This window comes from Hyperolius riggenbachi, chromosome 6 (genome assembly GCF_040937935.1).
Source record: "Hyperolius riggenbachi isolate aHypRig1 chromosome 6, aHypRig1.pri, whole genome shotgun sequence".
NCBI lineage: Eukaryota > Metazoa > Chordata > Amphibia > Anura > Hyperoliidae > Hyperolius > Hyperolius riggenbachi.
The window spans coordinates 63,224,288-63,242,025 of record NC_090651.1 but is presented as its reverse complement, the minus strand read 5'-3'; the positions used below and the strand labels follow the sequence as shown (position 1 = coordinate 63,242,025).

At 43.7% G+C, this 17,738-nt stretch overlaps 2 protein-coding genes across 4 annotated transcripts in view; one reads left to right on the top strand and one right to left on the bottom strand.

Moving 5' to 3' along the window:
* The window catches only part of OMA1 (OMA1 zinc metallopeptidase), a 126,024-nt gene that overhangs the window by 17,933 nt on the left and 90,353 nt on the right, over window positions 1-17,738 (top strand). The window lies entirely within an intron of this gene.
* LOC137522441 (protein kinase C delta type-like) lies at window positions 84-14,244 on the bottom strand. Of its 3 annotated transcripts, none has more exons than XM_068242502.1 (9): window positions 14,067-14,244; window positions 9,974-10,212; window positions 9,801-9,892; window positions 5,150-5,212; window positions 2,334-2,598; window positions 2,115-2,243; window positions 1,829-2,041; window positions 1,647-1,736; window positions 84-1,033 (listed from the first exon to the last, which is right to left on the bottom strand). In XM_068242502.1, exons 1-8 carry the CDS (start codon window positions 14,149-14,151, stop codon window positions 1,701-1,703), a joined length of 1,122 nt encoding a protein of 373 aa, XP_068098603.1. In that variant the 5' UTR covers window positions 14,152-14,244; the 3' UTR covers window positions 84-1,033; window positions 1,647-1,700. The 3 variants fall into 3 exon arrangements, with proteins under 3 accessions (XP_068098603.1, XP_068098604.1, XP_068098605.1); XM_068242503.1 differs by having other exon boundaries at window positions 2,403-2,598; XM_068242504.1 differs by lacking the exons at window positions 9,801-9,892; window positions 9,974-10,212; window positions 14,067-14,244 and adding an exon at window positions 7,057-7,248.

Sequence of the window (17,738 nt, the reverse complement as noted above, 5' to 3'; positions counted from 1 at the left end):
ATGCATTTTTGACCAAAAAGACCGTAAGCCTGCCCACCAGCGACAAGGTAGGCTCTCATGGGGCAGGACCTACTCTACACTATCACTAACCTATACTAACTGATGCTAGTCATCATCATCTCCTATGCCTTAGTGTGTGTGTGTGTGTGTGTGTGTGTGTGTGTGTGTGTGTGTGTGTGTGTGTGTGTGTGTGTGTGTCCCTAGCTACTCTCTAAACTACTGCCCTGTCTGTGGATGGAATCTAACTTTCCCTACATCTCTGCAGTCAGTGGGGCTCATTTATCAAGAAAGAAAGAAAACTGGAGCAAAAGTGAGGCAGGTAGCCTGAGCTGCCATTCAGAGCCTTTCCTGCACTTAGCAGCTGGAAGCTAATTGGTTCCTCCAGTTTTTTTCACCCATCTTGATGAATCAGCCCCTATGAATGTTGGTCTGTAAGAGTCGAGCTAAATCTGTCAGTGTTTGTCAGTCAGTGAATGTCCAAAGGGCTGATTTACCAACACTGCAGTAAAGAATACTGGAGCAGTTAAACAGTGCAGCCAGCCAATCATGGTTCAGCTGCTGGAGGAAACACGCTATCTTATTGGTTGCTCCAAGCAGCTGAATCTATGTTGCTCCAGTTTTTACTGCAACTGTGTTAGTAAATCAGCTCCTGTGTGTCTGTGTCTTGTGGTGAATGTCAGACAGTGTTGGCGTATACCGGTCATGGAGCACAAGTCACAAAGAATGGGAGTTAGATGAAATGATAACAGCGTTATTCTATCTCCAGCAGGGGACTGTAGATAAAATAAACAGATGTTTGTTGAAGAACTTTTAAGATAGCTAAGAAGAAAAAAAGCTGTTATTTCCAATAACTCCCATTCTTTATGAGCTGAGCCCAATGTGTGTTTCTCAGTCAGTGTATGTCTGTCAAAGGGAAGAAGAAAAGGACTTACCCCGATGTCCTCTTCTGTTGGACGATGCCTCCAGGTCCCTCATCTGTCACCTCTGGTCTCTGCGTCCGTCATCGTCTGGTCTTCTTCCGCACAGAGGTCTTCTATGGAAGAAAAAACAGTAATATGGTGTTAGCAAGAAATAATGTTCACTGGGGCTCCTTTATCAAGATGAATAACAAACAAAAACATTTTTAGTGCATTCACTTGTACTAACCAATCAGATTTCATTTGATCTGGTCCTGATATCGCACACCATTACCTCGATGCACCCCATCGGCCAGAGATTTCCCAGTCTGATACATTTGACCGATTTTGGCTCAAAATCTGTCAAAATAGCCAATCGGGCACGCTTGTTGCAGCACTGATTTTTATCAGATTGGATAGCATAATCGAGTTGGCTGGTCAATCGTGTCGCAAAGCTGCAACTGTAGCTACCTATGACGGGCAAGCAAAATAAGGGAGAAGTGACAGCTAAGCCAGCCAGCCGACTTGTGGTATGGTTCGGTGGGGGCTTGTAGGTTCATGGAGGGCTATGTCTAAGGTGCCAGGACATTTGTGCTTGTAGGCTCCTGTGAGGTAAATCTGAGCCTGCTAACAAAGGCGGGGAGGAGAACAGTTGTTACATTTTTCAGTAGTCCGACTTCTGTGAGAATTGAGCCCAAGGTGTGTTTGTTATTCCCTGTATTTCTTGTGTAAAGAGATGAGAAATCTTACCGACATGTTGTCAGTCCTGAGCACAAAGCTTCGTCCACCGCTGTCATCATTTCCTCAGTCACATCTGGCGAGCTTCACGACACAGGTCCTCTAAGGATGGAGAAACAGGAATAAAGAGTAATTAGCTAAACAAATACATGCACCAGACAGAAACATATATGCTAAATGTGCTAAATCCGTACCATGTGCCACAGTCTGCGCTCCTGCCAGGGTTCCAAGGCCTTGAGGTTCCAACAGTCGGGGTCCACGAGCCGGCTCTGCCCTTCTCTGCCCTGAAAAGAGAATACCTGGAGAAGCTGCTGGTCCTCTGGTCCAGTTGGGTCCATCTGGTCCTCACCGATTGCTGTCATCATTTCCTGAAGTGTCCTGTGAGGGAGGTTCGCCGTCTCTGGGGGCTGCAATGAGAGAAAAGATTTAGCTACCGTTTTCATAGGTGGAGTTTATAGTATTTCAGGTCTCCATGCTTACTTGTTCAGGGATGATTGGTGGCACCATATGAAGTCCTTCCAGCGCCACCCAGTTGATGCCTCTGAAGAATGCGTGTCTTCTGATGTCGCCGTTGGCTCCCAGGCGCACACGTGGATCTGCCCAGAGGAGCTGAAAAATAATAAAACATTAAAAGTAAATGAAATAAACGTATATTTTCTGCAATATTTGCTATACTAACTTTTGTAATAATATACTAACCTTTGTAAGGAGGTCCCGGGTGACGTAGTCCAAGTACACACTGTCGGGATCACGTGACATACCACTTACCATCTCGTAGAGGACCACGCCGAAGGAGTACCAATCCACTGCAGCGTCGTATTCCAGGCGTTGCCTCATCTCTGGGGCCATGTAGTCTCGGGTGCCGACACATATCCTGGATGCGGTTCCCTCCATCGCCAGCCCAAAGTCCGCCAACTTGATATGGCCAGTACCATCGAGAAGGATATTTGCGGGCTTGAGGTCCCTGTAAAATAGACATTCTGTCATACAACTGTGACATATTGTAAGTTATCAATATAACATGTAATGCACTGCGGTTCCTGTAAAAGGACAGATCACAATGTAGCAGCCTACAGCAGCAACCAATCAGAAATTAATCTATTTACACCCTAATGTACTAAGCTTTTGTCATAAGTTATCACTCCTTATTGTTTTCTCACCTTAATGGAACAATACCCTTTTATCATCTAGTAAGTAAAAAAATATGTAAAAACAGGAAACAAGTAATACCAAACTTTTAACATTCACTTAATCCTTCACTTTCAGTGATTTGCATGCTTGCTGAGCACTACAAAGTTATTGTATAAACAAGGTGATATTCAGATAAGGAGATAACTCACAAGGGGGATCATTCACAAAGGTTACTTTTTTTTTTTACCCTAAAGGGTGTCTTCACGCTTATCCCTGTGATTTTTGGACCATTTATGGACCCTTTTTTGTATTTGTGATTCTGCATTTTGTGCTGTTTCTTATCAGTCTTCTTTTTTTTTTTTTTTTTTACGTTTTATATGCAAATTTTCATATTATGTTGTTTGCCATGTGTATTCATGGAGTTCATTAACATGAATTTGTATGTAATTAACTTTTAATTTGCATATCCATTGACTTGCATGATATGGGATTCCCATGTTTGTCAGGAAAAAATTCATGCATGTAGGCCTTTTTTTATCTGCAGACAAATCAAATGCAAGAATTTGTGTTAAATCGCAAAACATTTAGTGTGGTGCCATTGATTTCCATTAGGAGTGTGGCGAATGCGAATTCAGAAAACGCTCTATGAATTCTGATGTGTGATAGGCCCCTAACTGTAAAGGTGCATACACCTGCACTACCAGCGGCAGCGACGGATCCGCTGGACCCTCCCGCTGGGCGGACGTTCAACCGACAGTAGTGCGTGTGTACGCGGAGTCGGCGGACTGATAAGGCTGTTTCTGAACGATCCGCTGACCGCTAAATCAGTCCACCGACAGTGCGTACACACGCAATACTGTCGGCTGAACATCCGCCCGGCGGGAGGGTCCAGCGGATCAGTCATTGCCGCTGGTAGTGCGTGTGTACGCACCTTAAGGAGAGCTAATGCATAAGATAAACAGATAAGGAGAGATAAACCATGAGTTAAGTAAATTTAAGCAGAGATAAATTAGTTAAAGTGGGCCCAAACTAAAAATACAAGATTTCAGAAATAAAATCTATTTTCTAAATTATAATAATAAATTGCAGCCTTTTTTCAGCTGCATGGTGACAAATATAAACTATTTTACTTTTATTGGAGAAACCCCTCCCTTCCTTTCATATTGCCGGCAAATAATCCGGCAAACTGGTGGAGTAGATGGTGTCCAGCAAAGGAGGAATTGCTAATGGCTGCCACCTGTATTACCCAAGGTATGCAAAGAGAAGGGTGAAAAGCATGCACTGAAATGCTCATAGGCGTGAAGGAGTGTTTATTTATATTTGTATGTGTCAGAGTGGTGCAACTAAATATTTTGAATTAAAAAAATGTTTGGTTTGGGTCCGCTTTAATAAGTAAGGTGAGTTAATGCAACAGAAAAGCTTTGTGAATTAGTCCCATGGGTCCTTATTCAGGAACTTACTGTAATATTGCCCATGTGGAGACTACATTCAGCCGTGGGGAGAGTCCACATAGAATTGGTCTACTGCAAATGTGGACTGTATACTAAAAGGGGGGGGGGGGGGGCTGCTGCACATGGAAGGGGGTAGCTGCACATGCAAATGGGAGTGCTGCACATGGAAGGAGGACTGTTGCACAAGGAAAGGGAAAGCTGCACATGGAAGGAGAACTGTTGCATATGGAAGGGTGTAATTGCAGGGCTGGAACAAGGTTTTCCAGCACAGTTGTGGACATTCTAAAGTGCACCCCCTTCCCTAATAGCCAGATGTGCTCCCAGTATTAGTCAGCCCTTTCAACAGTAGTAGCCAGGTGTGCCCCTAGGATCAGGCTGCCCACTCCCCAGAATAATAGCCAGATGTGCCCCCATACACTAACAGGAAGCCCACCTCCCCATCAGCAGCATTGTGAAGTGGACCAGGTGCTGGAGATACTTTCTGTCTTTTCTACACTGCTGTTGCCTTGTACTCCTTGCTTCTCAGATTGGGCTCTAGTTTCTGTTCTGAGAAGCAGGAAGTACAGAGCGGTGGTGGTGCAGAGAAGACAGACAGGACCTCCAGCACCTGGAACCCAGAGGAGGTGAGTGCTTGCTGCTTGTAATCCTCTCCCTCTGCACTCCATAATGCTGCAGATGGGGTGAGCGAACATGCTGCTAAACAGTGACAGGCAGGGGGCCTGAGGAGAGGGAGGGAGGAAAGTAGTTGGGCTCCCCGTGCCCTCACAGCTCTGTGCTCAGAGGCTGGAGCCTATCCAGCCTCTGCCTCAGCCCAGCCCTGGGTAGCTGCACATGGAAAGGTGACTGTTGCTTGTGGAAAAGGGTAGCTGCACATAGAAGGGGTTACCTACACATGGAAGGGGGATTGTTGCACATGGGAAAGGGGTAACTTACCTGTGAATGTAGCCCTTAGAATGGAGGTACTGGAGGGCGCAGACGATCTCCGCAGCATAGAATCTGTAAATAGAAATACAGGTGAGTCTCATGTGCCTGGGAATTCAGGTACCATTTACTTATACTTTTAATAAACTTTACCCCATTAAAAAACTCATGCTGTTGATTAAATATATTAACCATTTAAGCCTCCTGGATGTAGAAGCTACGTCCAGGAGGCCATGTGCGTTCCCTCGGCTGATCAGGCACGTGCACACGCGCTCCCGGCCGCGAATCGTTAGCCCAGGAATCAATGAATCAGGCCATGGTACCCAATCACTGATTCCTCTCCCCCGCAGAAAAAGCGACCGCTTCTCTCGGAAGCCTCGCTTTTTCTGCCTCCTACGGCCCCCTAGGTCCCTCTAAGCGTACATGTTACGCTTAGAGTGACGTCATGTAAACAAACCTAAAGTTGCCATCTTGTGGCCAAAAAGTAAAACTACATCTACCTAAAAAAAAATAAACATATATTTACGTTAAAAAAATTACTATTTACATCCCACCCTACCAAAAATACCTAAATAAAATGTTTAATAATAATAAAAAAAAATTTACAAAAAAAACCCACGTAAATATTTACCTAAGGGTCTAAACTTTTTTTTAAATATCTATGTAAAGATGAAATATTTCTATATTTTTTTTTATTATAAGCTTGTAAATAGTGATGGATTCAAAATGGAAAAAATGCACCTTTATTTCCAAATAAAATATTGTCACCATACATTGTGATAGAGACATAATTTAAATGGTGTAATAACCGGGACAAATGGGCAAATACAATACGTGGGTTTTAATTATGGAGGCATGTATTATTTTAAAACTGCAATGGCCGAGAACTGAGAAATAATGAATTTGTTCAATTTTTTTTTCTTATTCTTACTGTTAAAATGCATTCACAGTAAGGTAGCTCTTAGCAAAATGTACCACCCAAAGAAAGCCTAATTGGTGGTGGAAAAAACAAGATGTAGATCAGTTCATTGTGATAAGTAGTGATAAAGTTATAGGCTAATAAATGGGAGGTGAACATTGCTCGGATGCATAAAGTGAAAACGACTGAGGGCTGAAGTGGTTAAATCTTTTTTTTATTTGATATAAAACTGGTCACAGGCTTTTATTAGGGTATTGATAAAATATTTAAAAGTTTTATTCAACTTTTTTAACTTTCAGTTCCAGAACACTGAAACCAATATTAATAGTCAATAGGGCCTAGTGCACACCAGAGCGGTTTGGATACCGTTTGCGATCCGCTTGCGGATGTGGAAACGCTTGGGTAATGTATTTCAATGGGCTGGTGCACACCAGAGCGGGAGGCGTTTTGCAGAAACACATACTCCCGGGCTGCTGCAGATTTTGGAATGCGGATGCGTTTCTGCCTCAATGTTAAGTATAGGAAAAACGCAAACCGCTCTGAAAAACTGCACTTTAGAGCGGTTTGCCAGGCGTTTTTTGTTACAGTAGCTGTTCAGTAACAGCTACTGTAACAATACATGAAATCTACTACACCAAAAACGCTTCCCAAAAACGCAAAATGCTAGCTGAAACGCTACAGAAAAACAAGAAAAAGCGTTTCAAAATCTGCTAGCATTTTGCGGATCTGCTAGCGGTTTTTGGTGTGCACCAGGCCTAGTTGTGTAAAACAATAACTCAGAGATTCAAAACCAACCCACATTAGTTGGCAAATTTACCCAAACAATAAATCCCCAAAGATCCAAACCAAGTAGCAGATAAAAATATCAAAGCCCTCTCACACCAAATGAGAGACTCTAAAATACTACCAAACAAATCTGTGCCAGCGACAAGGGGGTAGTTCAGATGGCTGCTCCTAAAACTGCAGACAGCCCCCAAGAAGCCATTTATATAACCCATACCGCCCTTTCACATTGGATGCTGTATTTCCCGCACTCCTCTTGATGACCAATCCCAGACCAACATGCTTTTTCTGTAGGAACGCCCACTGTTGCCTCACAGCCCCATCAACCTGAAATATAAAAGAAATCGACAAAAACAACAAAGCACACCACCACCACATATACATCAAGTAATGCCCAGATAGCTCGTGGTGACCCAGAACTACTAGGAAAGTATAAAGGCCTCGGTCACACAGGGCCGTTTCTGTGCGCTTTTCACAGTGCGTTGCGCTGTGCGTTCTGCAAAGTATTGACTTTCCCATGTAATTAGTGTGCCTGGTTTACATCTATGTTCTGCGCTGAGCTGCGTTACAAAAACATAGTGTTGCATGCATTTCTGCACGTTGAGCTGTAAAGCGAACATCAGTGCAAGTGAATCGGTGCGCTTTTTTAGCGCATACAAGTGCATGCGTTTTTTACCCCTAATTGCAAAAAAAAAAATACATTTTAATATGAAAACAAAGCTTTCTTGACAACTGCTACTGCCGCAATAAGCCAAACATGCGTAAAAAAGGGCAGCGCAGCGCACTGAAACCCGCACAGAGACGCATGCTTTTTTTATCATGTGCTTTTACATGTTTTTCAACGCACCCAATGTGAACGAGGCCTAAAGGGCAGGAGACTTGCGCCTGCTGCGCAGTAGAGCTTACCCAACTGGAATCGGCTATTTCCGCCTATTTCGGAGCTGAGAGTCACTACTGCGCCTGCGCTGGAGCTTGGAAGGTAATTATTTACATGCCCACCGTTCCTGGACCTGCGGCGAGACCACCGTGGGACAGAGGAGGAAAGAGGAAGCATCGATACGATCCAGAGGCTTCCCCCTCCCAAGGTGAGTACCCCCCAGTGGCATTTTTTCTTCGTACAGATCCTCTTTAAGACACACCTCTAACCACACCCCCGCCACACTTCAAAATCAAAACATGTAGTTTTATCATTCTAACCAGACTGTTCCTTTCTATAATCATTATTTTTTCTTCATTTTAAATGCTGACCTGTGCTTGATATTTGAAAATATGAAACATCAGTTTAATTGCTGGGAATAAAGTGTATGCTACGTACACACTTGCGATAACTATCGTTCGCTAGGAACGATAATTGAAAGACGAACGATACGGCAACGATAGGAATGCAACGATGGGATGCAGCGATCATCATACACATTTTAACTATCGTTCTCGCAGAAAAGAACGATCAGAAGGAAATGTTGCGTACATATTTATATAAAAAAAAAAAAAAAAAAACACTGACATGGAGTTACAATAGATACAAATATATGATTGTTAACTTGAAAACAAAGTTTAATTGAAATGAGCAATGTAACAATCTTTACGGCCGCGCTACACAGGAAGTACTGAAGCTGGGCAGAATTCAACGCAGGCGCATTGGCCCTTGTAACGATCGTTCTCGGCCGATGTCTGTACACACTATAGTTTTGCAACGATTCTCGGTAGATACGATCCGTCAGGTTGGATATTTCCATCTTCCCGATGTCGTTTGAGTTAATGATCGTTGGGTAAAGTTTTTTCCCCGATTGTCGGCGGAACGATCGTTAATTAGCTATTTCAAACGACCGTAGTCGCCAGTATGTACGCAGCATTAGAGTCAGTTAAAATAGAATCTGAAGTGAAAAAAATAAAAACGTATTATATAATAATTTGTATGTGTAGTACAGCTATAAAACATTGGTAGCACAGACAGGAGTCTCATATTGTTTCCAGTACAGGAAATTATCTATGCAAAAGAGCTTCTCTGAGCTCTCTGACCAAACTTGGTTGGTTACAGTGCTGTTTCAGAAGCACTTATCTCAACCTGTCTCTCACTGTTTCCTGTTTATTTAAGGTTTTACTTCAGTTAAGTTCAAAGGGTCATTAGCTCTGCTCTGTTTCATAGTTTAAAATATAGTGTCGTTTTTAAACAGCAAATATTAGAGAATGATGCAATGTTATAAAGAAAAGCTATATAACCGAAAATAAAAATGAGATTATTTTCTTTGCTACTAATGTTCTATGAATTATCCACACTATACAAAGTTGATTATATCATACTTTTTTTTCCGCTTCAGTGTCACTTTAAGCACATTTTTCAGTAGAAAAATACATATACCAAGCAGATCTCTACATCAATCTTGAAAGAGGGTCAAATAAGGAAGAAGGTGGGACAGAGGGATTTGGTTCTCAAAGAGGGACTGTCCCTTCAAAAGAGGGACAGTTAGGAGCTATGTGATGTGTCAGCGGCTGCAGCATGGGGCTCAGGCTGCTGACAGCAACAATTGGGGCACTGAGTCTCTGCCCCTAACAACGCGTCTGAGAAGTCAGAACATGGGCCCTCTAAGCCGCTAAGGGATCAGACACACTATAAGCGTTTTTCTGAGCACTTTCAGATCATCAGAGTCTTAGTGCTTTTAAAAAAATCGCTCCCACTAACTTGCATTAAAATCGCTCTAAAATTGCGTAAAAATCGATGCGATCCCTTAAAATTGTCAACGTTTGCGATTTTACGCGATCGCATCGATTTTTATATGCTTTTACTGCCATTTTAATACAAATGAATGGGAGCAGTTTTTTTTAAAAGCACTCAGAACGTGTTCATGAACTAAAACCGCTTGTAGTGTCTCTGAGCCCTACGTGCAGGCATAGCGCTCCTATAGCAAGTGCTATGCCTGCCACACCTATAAAGACAAGACACAAATCATATTTATTACGTACTTCACTGTGCTGATGTCTAGAGGTCCTCTGTTCCGTAGAAGGTCATGCAGATCTCCACCTCGGGCAAGGTCCATTCCCATCATTAGCAGATCCTGTAAAAAGAGAACATAGAGTTCGCTTTTATACTGTAACAGTCATTACTCAGTGATATTTACCATAGTGGGTGAACTTACCGGAGTCTGGAGAGCAAACCTTCCTTGGATGAGGAAGGGACATCCTGATGCGCTTCTTAGGATCCGGCTCTCCAGAATGACGCGTTTCATCCCCCCACGGGATACCAGGGTCCTCTTCTTGATGACCTTGATTGCGTATTCCCTACCTGTTGCTGAGTGTGTTGCCTGCAGGACTTGGCCGTAGCTGCCTTCTCCAAGCCATCGCTGGAAGAAGAGGGTCTCGAGGGACACGGGGACATCTGTTGGGATTAAATACAAAACACATTAAGGTGTCACCAGATCACAATTATTTAATTCAGCTATTTATTGGTTATCTTATAATATTGCAAATAAAAGATTAGGACACATATTAGCTTTCTTTGTCAGGTCAGGTGTGAATCTGAGGAGTGCAGTGCAAGGAACTAAGTGCAGAGTGTGGTACCCACACTAGGGACAGTGACATCAGTGCAACTATCACATGTCACTTCTGGTTTCACAGTGAGTGCAGCAGTCAGTGACTATCATGGACCAGATGCAGCTTTTACACGTCAAACCCCCAACACTTTATCAGCATTGCACAGCTTCTAGGCACATTTCACACACATCAGCAACTCTGTACACCCCACAGGAGACCTCATATATTTTTGTATTTGCTGTATCTATTACGGAAGAGAGATGTTAAGTCCATTTTTTGTATTGGAAACTTTTTGTATTAAAAAATGAAGATTGGATAAGGAGCATCGCGGCCGCATCTACGCGTGCAGATGCGGCTTTAGAAAATACTAATCGGTTTGTTTGTTACCTCGCTATATATATGATCGGGAGCTGGCTCAGTATGCTCCTGGTGACGTGGACACGTTGTCACATGGGGCGGGCGCACCCCCACACCTGCACGGAAGGCGCCAACCCATCGGCGATCACTTGTGCTCTATCAGGACTGTTTTTTCTGTTCATTTATTCTGTTTGGACTGTGTGCTTTTACCTACCCGCATAACTTATGCACCAGAGACTTTAAATAATGGCTGATGGTTAACAATGATTTGGCCCTTTAAATTTGGACTTCTGCAGAAGTCATGAACCAGAGACTCTAAATATGGGTGTGATCAGGCCCTTTATTAACTGCTATATGTGAGACAGTGGTGTTTATTATACATGCAATTGCCTTATTTAAATATGCATTTTTTGAGATTTATACATATGTACTAATGTTTATTGCAACTGAATTTTCTCCAAGCATATTTAACCTATTGACCCTCCTGGCGGTCTATTAAAAACCGCCAGGGGGCAGCGCAGCCGTTTTTTTTTATTTTTTATTTTTTTAAATCATGTAGCGAGCCTAGGGCTCGCTACATGATAGCCGCTGCTCAGCGGCATCCCCCCAGCCCCGCCGATCGCCTCTGGCGATAGGCGATCAGGAAATCCCGTTCAAAGAAGCGGGATGACGTCACCGATGTCATGGACGTCGTGACGTCTAAGGGAGTCCCGATCCACCCCTTAGCGCTGCCCGGCGCTGATAGGCCAGGCAGCGCAGGGGTCTACGGGGGTGGGGGTGCTGTACGGTGACGCGGATGGCGGCGAATCGGCGCGGGGCGGCGTCGATCGGTATGCTGACGCAGCAAAGTGCTAGCTGCGTTCAGCAAAAAAAAAATTGCGCAGATCGGCCCAGCAGGGCCTGAGAAAACCTCCTGCGCGGCTTACCCCGAACTACGTTCGGGGTTACCGCCAGGAAGGCTAAGCCCCATCTACACGATAGGATTCTTTGTGTTTTTCGATTACGATTCTATTTACGATCCGATTAAGTCCGACATGTCCGATAGGGATTTGATTTGCCATTGTTTTGCAATGGCAAATCGAATTGAATCAAATACCGATCGGACATGTCGGATTTAATCGGATCATAAATAGAATCATAATCGAATCGCACACATAATCGTATCGTGTAGATTGGGCTTTAGGCTGTACAGGAATTGAGCATACCAATTGTTTGATTACACTCCCATGGTACTTCCTACTTCCCATGTGATCCCTTGCACAGGCATCCCTAACGTAAGAGGAGTGCGCTATTTAGCATGCGCAGTATTATGCTGTGTTTAAAGAGCGCTTAGTTACATGTAACCATCGCTCCACTGAACCTGCCTGGAGCCAGGCAGGTCCAGTAGTTTCAAAGAACGGCATTGCTGCACTTTGATTGGCCCAGTAGCCTGACTGTCCAGTGACTGTAGCAGCACAGCTTAGTGAAATCGTGCCCCATGTTTCTATGCTAGGAAGATGTTGCTGGTAAAATGGAAGCTTCACACTGTTCCCACTCAAAACAAATGGAAATTTCTGATAAATTCAAATCTGCCTTTGTACAAATTGGCGCATCAAGTGCAGGGCCACCCGAATCTTTGTGGCAAAATATGAGGTGTTTGGTGTTGATGCATCTTCAACGGTTGCACCCAATCTAGATATAAATGTAGCTGTTGCGGATATTCATCTGAGACACAAATGTTTTATAGAACAAATGTACTGATTGTTATGGGGGGGGGGGGTCCCTCTTCTTGGATATCTCTATTTTTTAGGCGCCTGCATTGCTGTAACATATTATTTATTTATTTATATTGTAATATATTATCCTGCCTTGCTCATAATGCATTACTCCAGCCGTATATGTATATCTTTCACAGCCACCCCTCTCCATTCATGGTTTTATTGTTTTTGTCTCCCCCATTTTTGGTTTCCCTATTGTGGGCCTTTTTGGTCTTTGTCTATGGAAGCGATCAGTAAAAATGTTGTATTTGTACTTCTATACAATTGGTGCGTTGTGAGATCTTTTCCTTTACCCCTTTAAATAAATACACATAATGTGGCAGCGTTCCCCCCCTCTCCCCAGTATAAGAATAATGCGGCAGCGTTTCCCCCATTATACTTGTAATTAGGCAGTGGTTCCCTCAGAATACATATAACGCGGTAGCTTTTTCCCCAAAAATAGGCATATTGTGGCAGTGTTTCCTCCAAAAAAACGGCATAATGTGGCAGTGTTTCCTCCAAAAAACAGGCATAATGCATTAAATTGATACAAATTTTATTAGCACTTTAGATATGTATATTTGTTTACACATGTTATATGCACTTTAGGTTATACTGAACCCGGGTTCTACCATTGGTGGGCTCTATATTGCAGCCCACCAAGTTGGTATACATCATATTGACATTTATTCTCTTATATTTGCATGTATTCATTTGCATGGTGGATTTTGATTATTGCAGCTGGAATTTTAGGACAATGTGGTCTTTTTAATTGTTTTTATATATTGAACTTTCCAATGTGTCAATTATCAGATGTTATCTTTGTTAATAAAATTTGTATCAATTTAATTCATATTTGGAGTGGTGCTGTACATATGGGCTTTCTTTTTCTTTTTCTACATGTATAGTTCCTCTTGTTGGGCCCAAGCACACTCATACAGTTTGCTAGTGTTTGCGGACATTTACTTTCTGTTGAAAAAACAGGCATGATGTGGCAGTGTTTCCCCCAAAACAGGCATATTGTGGCAGTGTTTCCTCCAAAACAGGCATATTGTGGCAGTGTTTCCTCCTCCAAGATACACGTAGTGGGGCAGTTAGTGCTCCCTAATATCCCTGGTGGCAGTGGCACCTGAAAATAAAAACAATTTACTCCTCTAACAGGTGACTCCTCTTCTCTTTTCCAGTGTTGGTCTCCGTTTCTAATTACAGCAGCTGCTGCAGATCTCCTGCACTGGCAGGCAGTTCAGGGCTACAGGAAAATGGTGGCCGGAGCCCAGCACTGGAGATACAAGTAGACTCCAGTGTTTGGCTTCGGGCGCTATTTCCCATAGGCCTTCTGCTGTATTACCGCCGAGACTCTCCCAGCTGTGCCGGACACCTCACCGTCAAACCTGGGGAGAGATCCACCATTTTGTCTGCAGCCCTTAGAGGACCCCCCAAAAGGTGCTACAAAATCCAGCCACTGCTGGATATTATTATCATTACAGCATCCAACCACTGCTGGATATTATTAGGATTCTTACTGTGGATAGTGATTTATCTAATTAGTTACTGTTCTGTTCAAAATGTCCCAAATGATCAAGATAACCTGATAAGCACCACTTACCTTTCTCCATCATCCTTCTCTTTGGACTCGAGGCGCCTCCTTCTTGGCTGCTGCTGCTGCTTCTTCTGCTTCTTCTTCTCTTCATCTTTCTCCTCAGAATTATCTACTTACCTGTGAACGATTTCCTCTTCTACCTGTCAGATTCTGTAGCAAGAAATGTTGCTGCTGCTCTCTCCGCTTCTCTCTGACAGGATGCGGCCAACTGTCCTGGCTGGTGACAGGTTGGCTGGTGCTGGCCCCTCCCACTTCTGCCTGGTCTCATGATGGCTGGTGCTGGCCCCTCCCACTTTTGCCTGCTCACATGATGGCTGGTGCTGGCCCTTCCCACTTCTGCCTGGTGACATGATGGCTTGTGCTGGCACCTGCCACTTTTGTTTATTTTCAAAATATGTTGACTGGTGTCAGGATGGCTGGTGCTGGCACCTCCCACTTCTGCCTGGTCACATGATGGCTGGTGACTGGATGCGGCCAACTGCCACCTGTGCAGCATCATGTGACTGGCCACTGTAATCCATATAGGTACTGCAAACAGACTTTACTAATTAGCCTCTAAGTGCTCTAGCCTCACTTTTCTATATATTTAGTCATTTATCTGCTATTTCCACTATAAAGCTTAAAGGGCTACTGACAATTTTATATTGTATTTTAATGAGAAAACACAACTGTTGGTTTCTGGTTCACTCATTCAGGGCTTTATATTTAACAAGCAGCAGTGTATTTTAATATATTATATATACTTTGTGTAGGTAAACATCAGAATTACCCTGAATTAAAAATTACCTCAATGGATTTGTCATCAGTTTTGTCACCTCCAACAAGACTCATCCGTTTGTTGGCAGTCTGTGGGGCAGTTAGGCCTCGTTCACATCTCTTTAGTGCAGATGGCCGTGCGATCAGAACGCAACACGTATGATTGCACGCCATCTGCACCGCTGCCTGATGTGCTGCTGATCCCATCCATTACAGTGATGGGATTAGTTCTGCGCTTGCGGGCAAAATGCAAGCAGCAGTACGCAAGTGCTTCATAACGCATCGTACTGCTGCTCAGCGTAGTAGATGTGAACGGTAGAAGGCTGTCTTTACCCTTCTGCCGTCCTTGCGTTTCAGCACATCATACGCGCTTCCAAATGCGCACGAAAGCATGTGTGATGTGAATGAGGCCTTAGATTTCTGCAGTTGTGGAAATACCGGTATATTTTGTTTGGAAATCTATGACATGGATGTTGTAGAAGCATAAAAGATGTTGTGTTTATATGTTTATTTGTATGGCTTCATCTAATCACGCAACTGCGGTTTCTGCAATCTACTATATGTAATAATGTGTTATATTTTGTATCTAAGGCTGGGAACACACTTCGCAGAAATGCTAGCGTTGTAGAAAATGCAGCGTTTTTGCCTGCAATAGTAGTCAATGTGCTGCATCAAAAAACGAATATAAAAAAACGCATATGCGTTTTATAATATGCCTTTTAAAAACCGCTGGTTTTGTTGCATATTTTTCAAAAACGCACATAATGGAAGTCAATGGTGACACAATGTAACACGTTTTGTATGCATTTAATATGCGTTTTTTAGAGAGAAAAAAAGGTTTTCTGATGTATTTCCGCTTCCTGTTTTTTTCCTAGTGATTTGCATAAAACACAATAGAAAAACGCATGTAAAACGCAAAAAAACCGAATGTGCGGAAAAAAAGGCGAACGCACAAAAAATACAAAAAAGGACATGACAGAAAAGGCGACCTTTCACGCACTGAGAAGTGTGTATGCAGCCTAAATCTTACAAAGCCTTTATGTCTACTGAGACATGTGGTAACTCCATTGATGTATATATGTTCACACATATCAGAACCCAGCCCTACACTATAAACCACGCTCCCTATCCCCATAGAGCATAGGTGGGCAAACTACGGCCCGTGGGCCAGGCTGGTGATTTCAGCCAATGCAGGGCCAGGCTGTTTATCCCCCAGGAGGAGAACTGGCTTGTGAAGTCCAATGGATACCAGGCCAGTTCACCCGCCGCAGCTCACCTGTTCCAGGCTGGTGAGCTGCAGGAGCCTGTATGCCAGGAGAAGGCCCATAGGAAAATAGGGACCCAACGCTGGAGACTATTTGTGCTTCCTGTGCTGGGCTTTCGGCCGCCATTTTCCTGCAGCCCTGCTCTGCCTTGACGGCTCTCATATTTTGTTTCCTTTTAAACAAAACCAGTTGCCTGACAGTCCTACTGAGCTCTTTGGCTGCAGTAGTGTCTGAATCACACACCTGTAAGAAGCATATGGCTAATCCAGTCAGACGTCAGTCAGAAACACCTGATTGGCATGCTTGTTCAGGGTCTATGGCTAAGAATATTAGAAACAGAGGCTCAGCTGGGCAGCCAAGCAATCTGGATCATTTAAAAGGAAATACGTCATCCTCCATTTCCCTCTCAGTTCACATGTGCTTTAAACCTGGTAGAGCATAGCACCATTATGGAGCTTCCCCCTTTTGGAAAAACAGCATCAGCTGTGACACTAGTGCAGCCTATATGAGGAGCTTTCCCTCTCTTTATCCTCCTGGACTTTTGAAAATTTGTTAGTAGACATGTTTGCTGATGTAAACGCTTTACATGAAAAAAAGCGTATGGGGAAAAAAGGGCGCAGGGTTTGCCAGTGGTCGAATTTCACTCAAATTAGCAATATTTTGCTGCTCAGTTTCCATAGTACAGTGTTCTCCCCAGGCTCTTTTACCCGGGTGCTCCACCCGGCTAATTTTGGTGACCACCCGGCTAACATCAACTCAATTCCTCATATTTGGTACGCAGAGTTGCACATTCCACCGTCGTGCCCCACCCAGCTACTTTTTCATGCCACCCGGCTGGAAAAAAATTCTGGGGAGAACACTGTAGTAGAATATTGGTATGATGTACTGATATTTTTCTATTGTGAAACCTAACCCTACTTTTACACAGAACCCCCCCCCCCCCTCTATCGATGCCTAACCCTATGATTCCCTTGGTGGTGCCTAACCCTAAACGCTCCCCCTGGTGGTGCCTAAACATAACCCCCCCCACCCAGTGGCACCTAACTCTAAATACCCCTCTGTAACCTAATCCACCTGCCCCCCTTACGCAAGGCTGAGATACGCGGGAATTTTTTTTAAATTAGGTGTTCTAAGGCGCACTGCGTTAAAACACAATAGAAAATGTGTTAGTTTGCTGCTAAATGCTGCTTTTATGATAGGCGCCTATGACGGTGCCGTTTTTCCATTAGGGCTGCTGCGCCCTTTCTTCCTGCTTCGGATGTATACACCTACCCTTCCCCATATTTTTCTGCACTACAAGTACTTTTCTTGAGACTGAAAATCTGCCGTTTCTGCGCTGTCACTTTATTTCACTGTTGCTGCCAGAGAGATATCTAGAGGGCGCACTTCTCTTACGCAGACTGCCCGCGACTGGCCGAAGTTACGGGACACAGAAGACTGAGGATGTCAGCGTGGGAGCGATCCGTGCGCATGAGGCTGGAGGAAGCCCCGGGTATGTATAAAACTTTTAGCTTATAGCATCTCTGGTACACTTTAAGTTTGCCATTCTTTGCTGAATATACCTGGAAGTGTCATTCGGGCTCAACATGATAAAGTGCCTGACCATGCGATTGATGGAAATCAAGTCAGGATTTATTACGATAACAGATAGATGTTG

Coding starts and splice junctions, on each gene's coding strand:
- LOC137522441 (XM_068242502.1), bottom strand. CDS start 14,151: ATGAAGAGAAGAAGAAGCAGAAGAAGCAGCAGCAGCAGCCAAGAAGGA. Junction 9,893..9,973: donor GGTTTGCTCTCCAGACTCCG/GTAAGTTCACCC, acceptor CTCTTTTTACAG/GATCTGCTAATGATGGGAAT. Junction 2,042..2,114: donor CACCAATCATCCCTGAACAA/GTAAGCATGGAG, acceptor CTCTCATTGCAG/CCCCCAGAGACGGCGAACCT.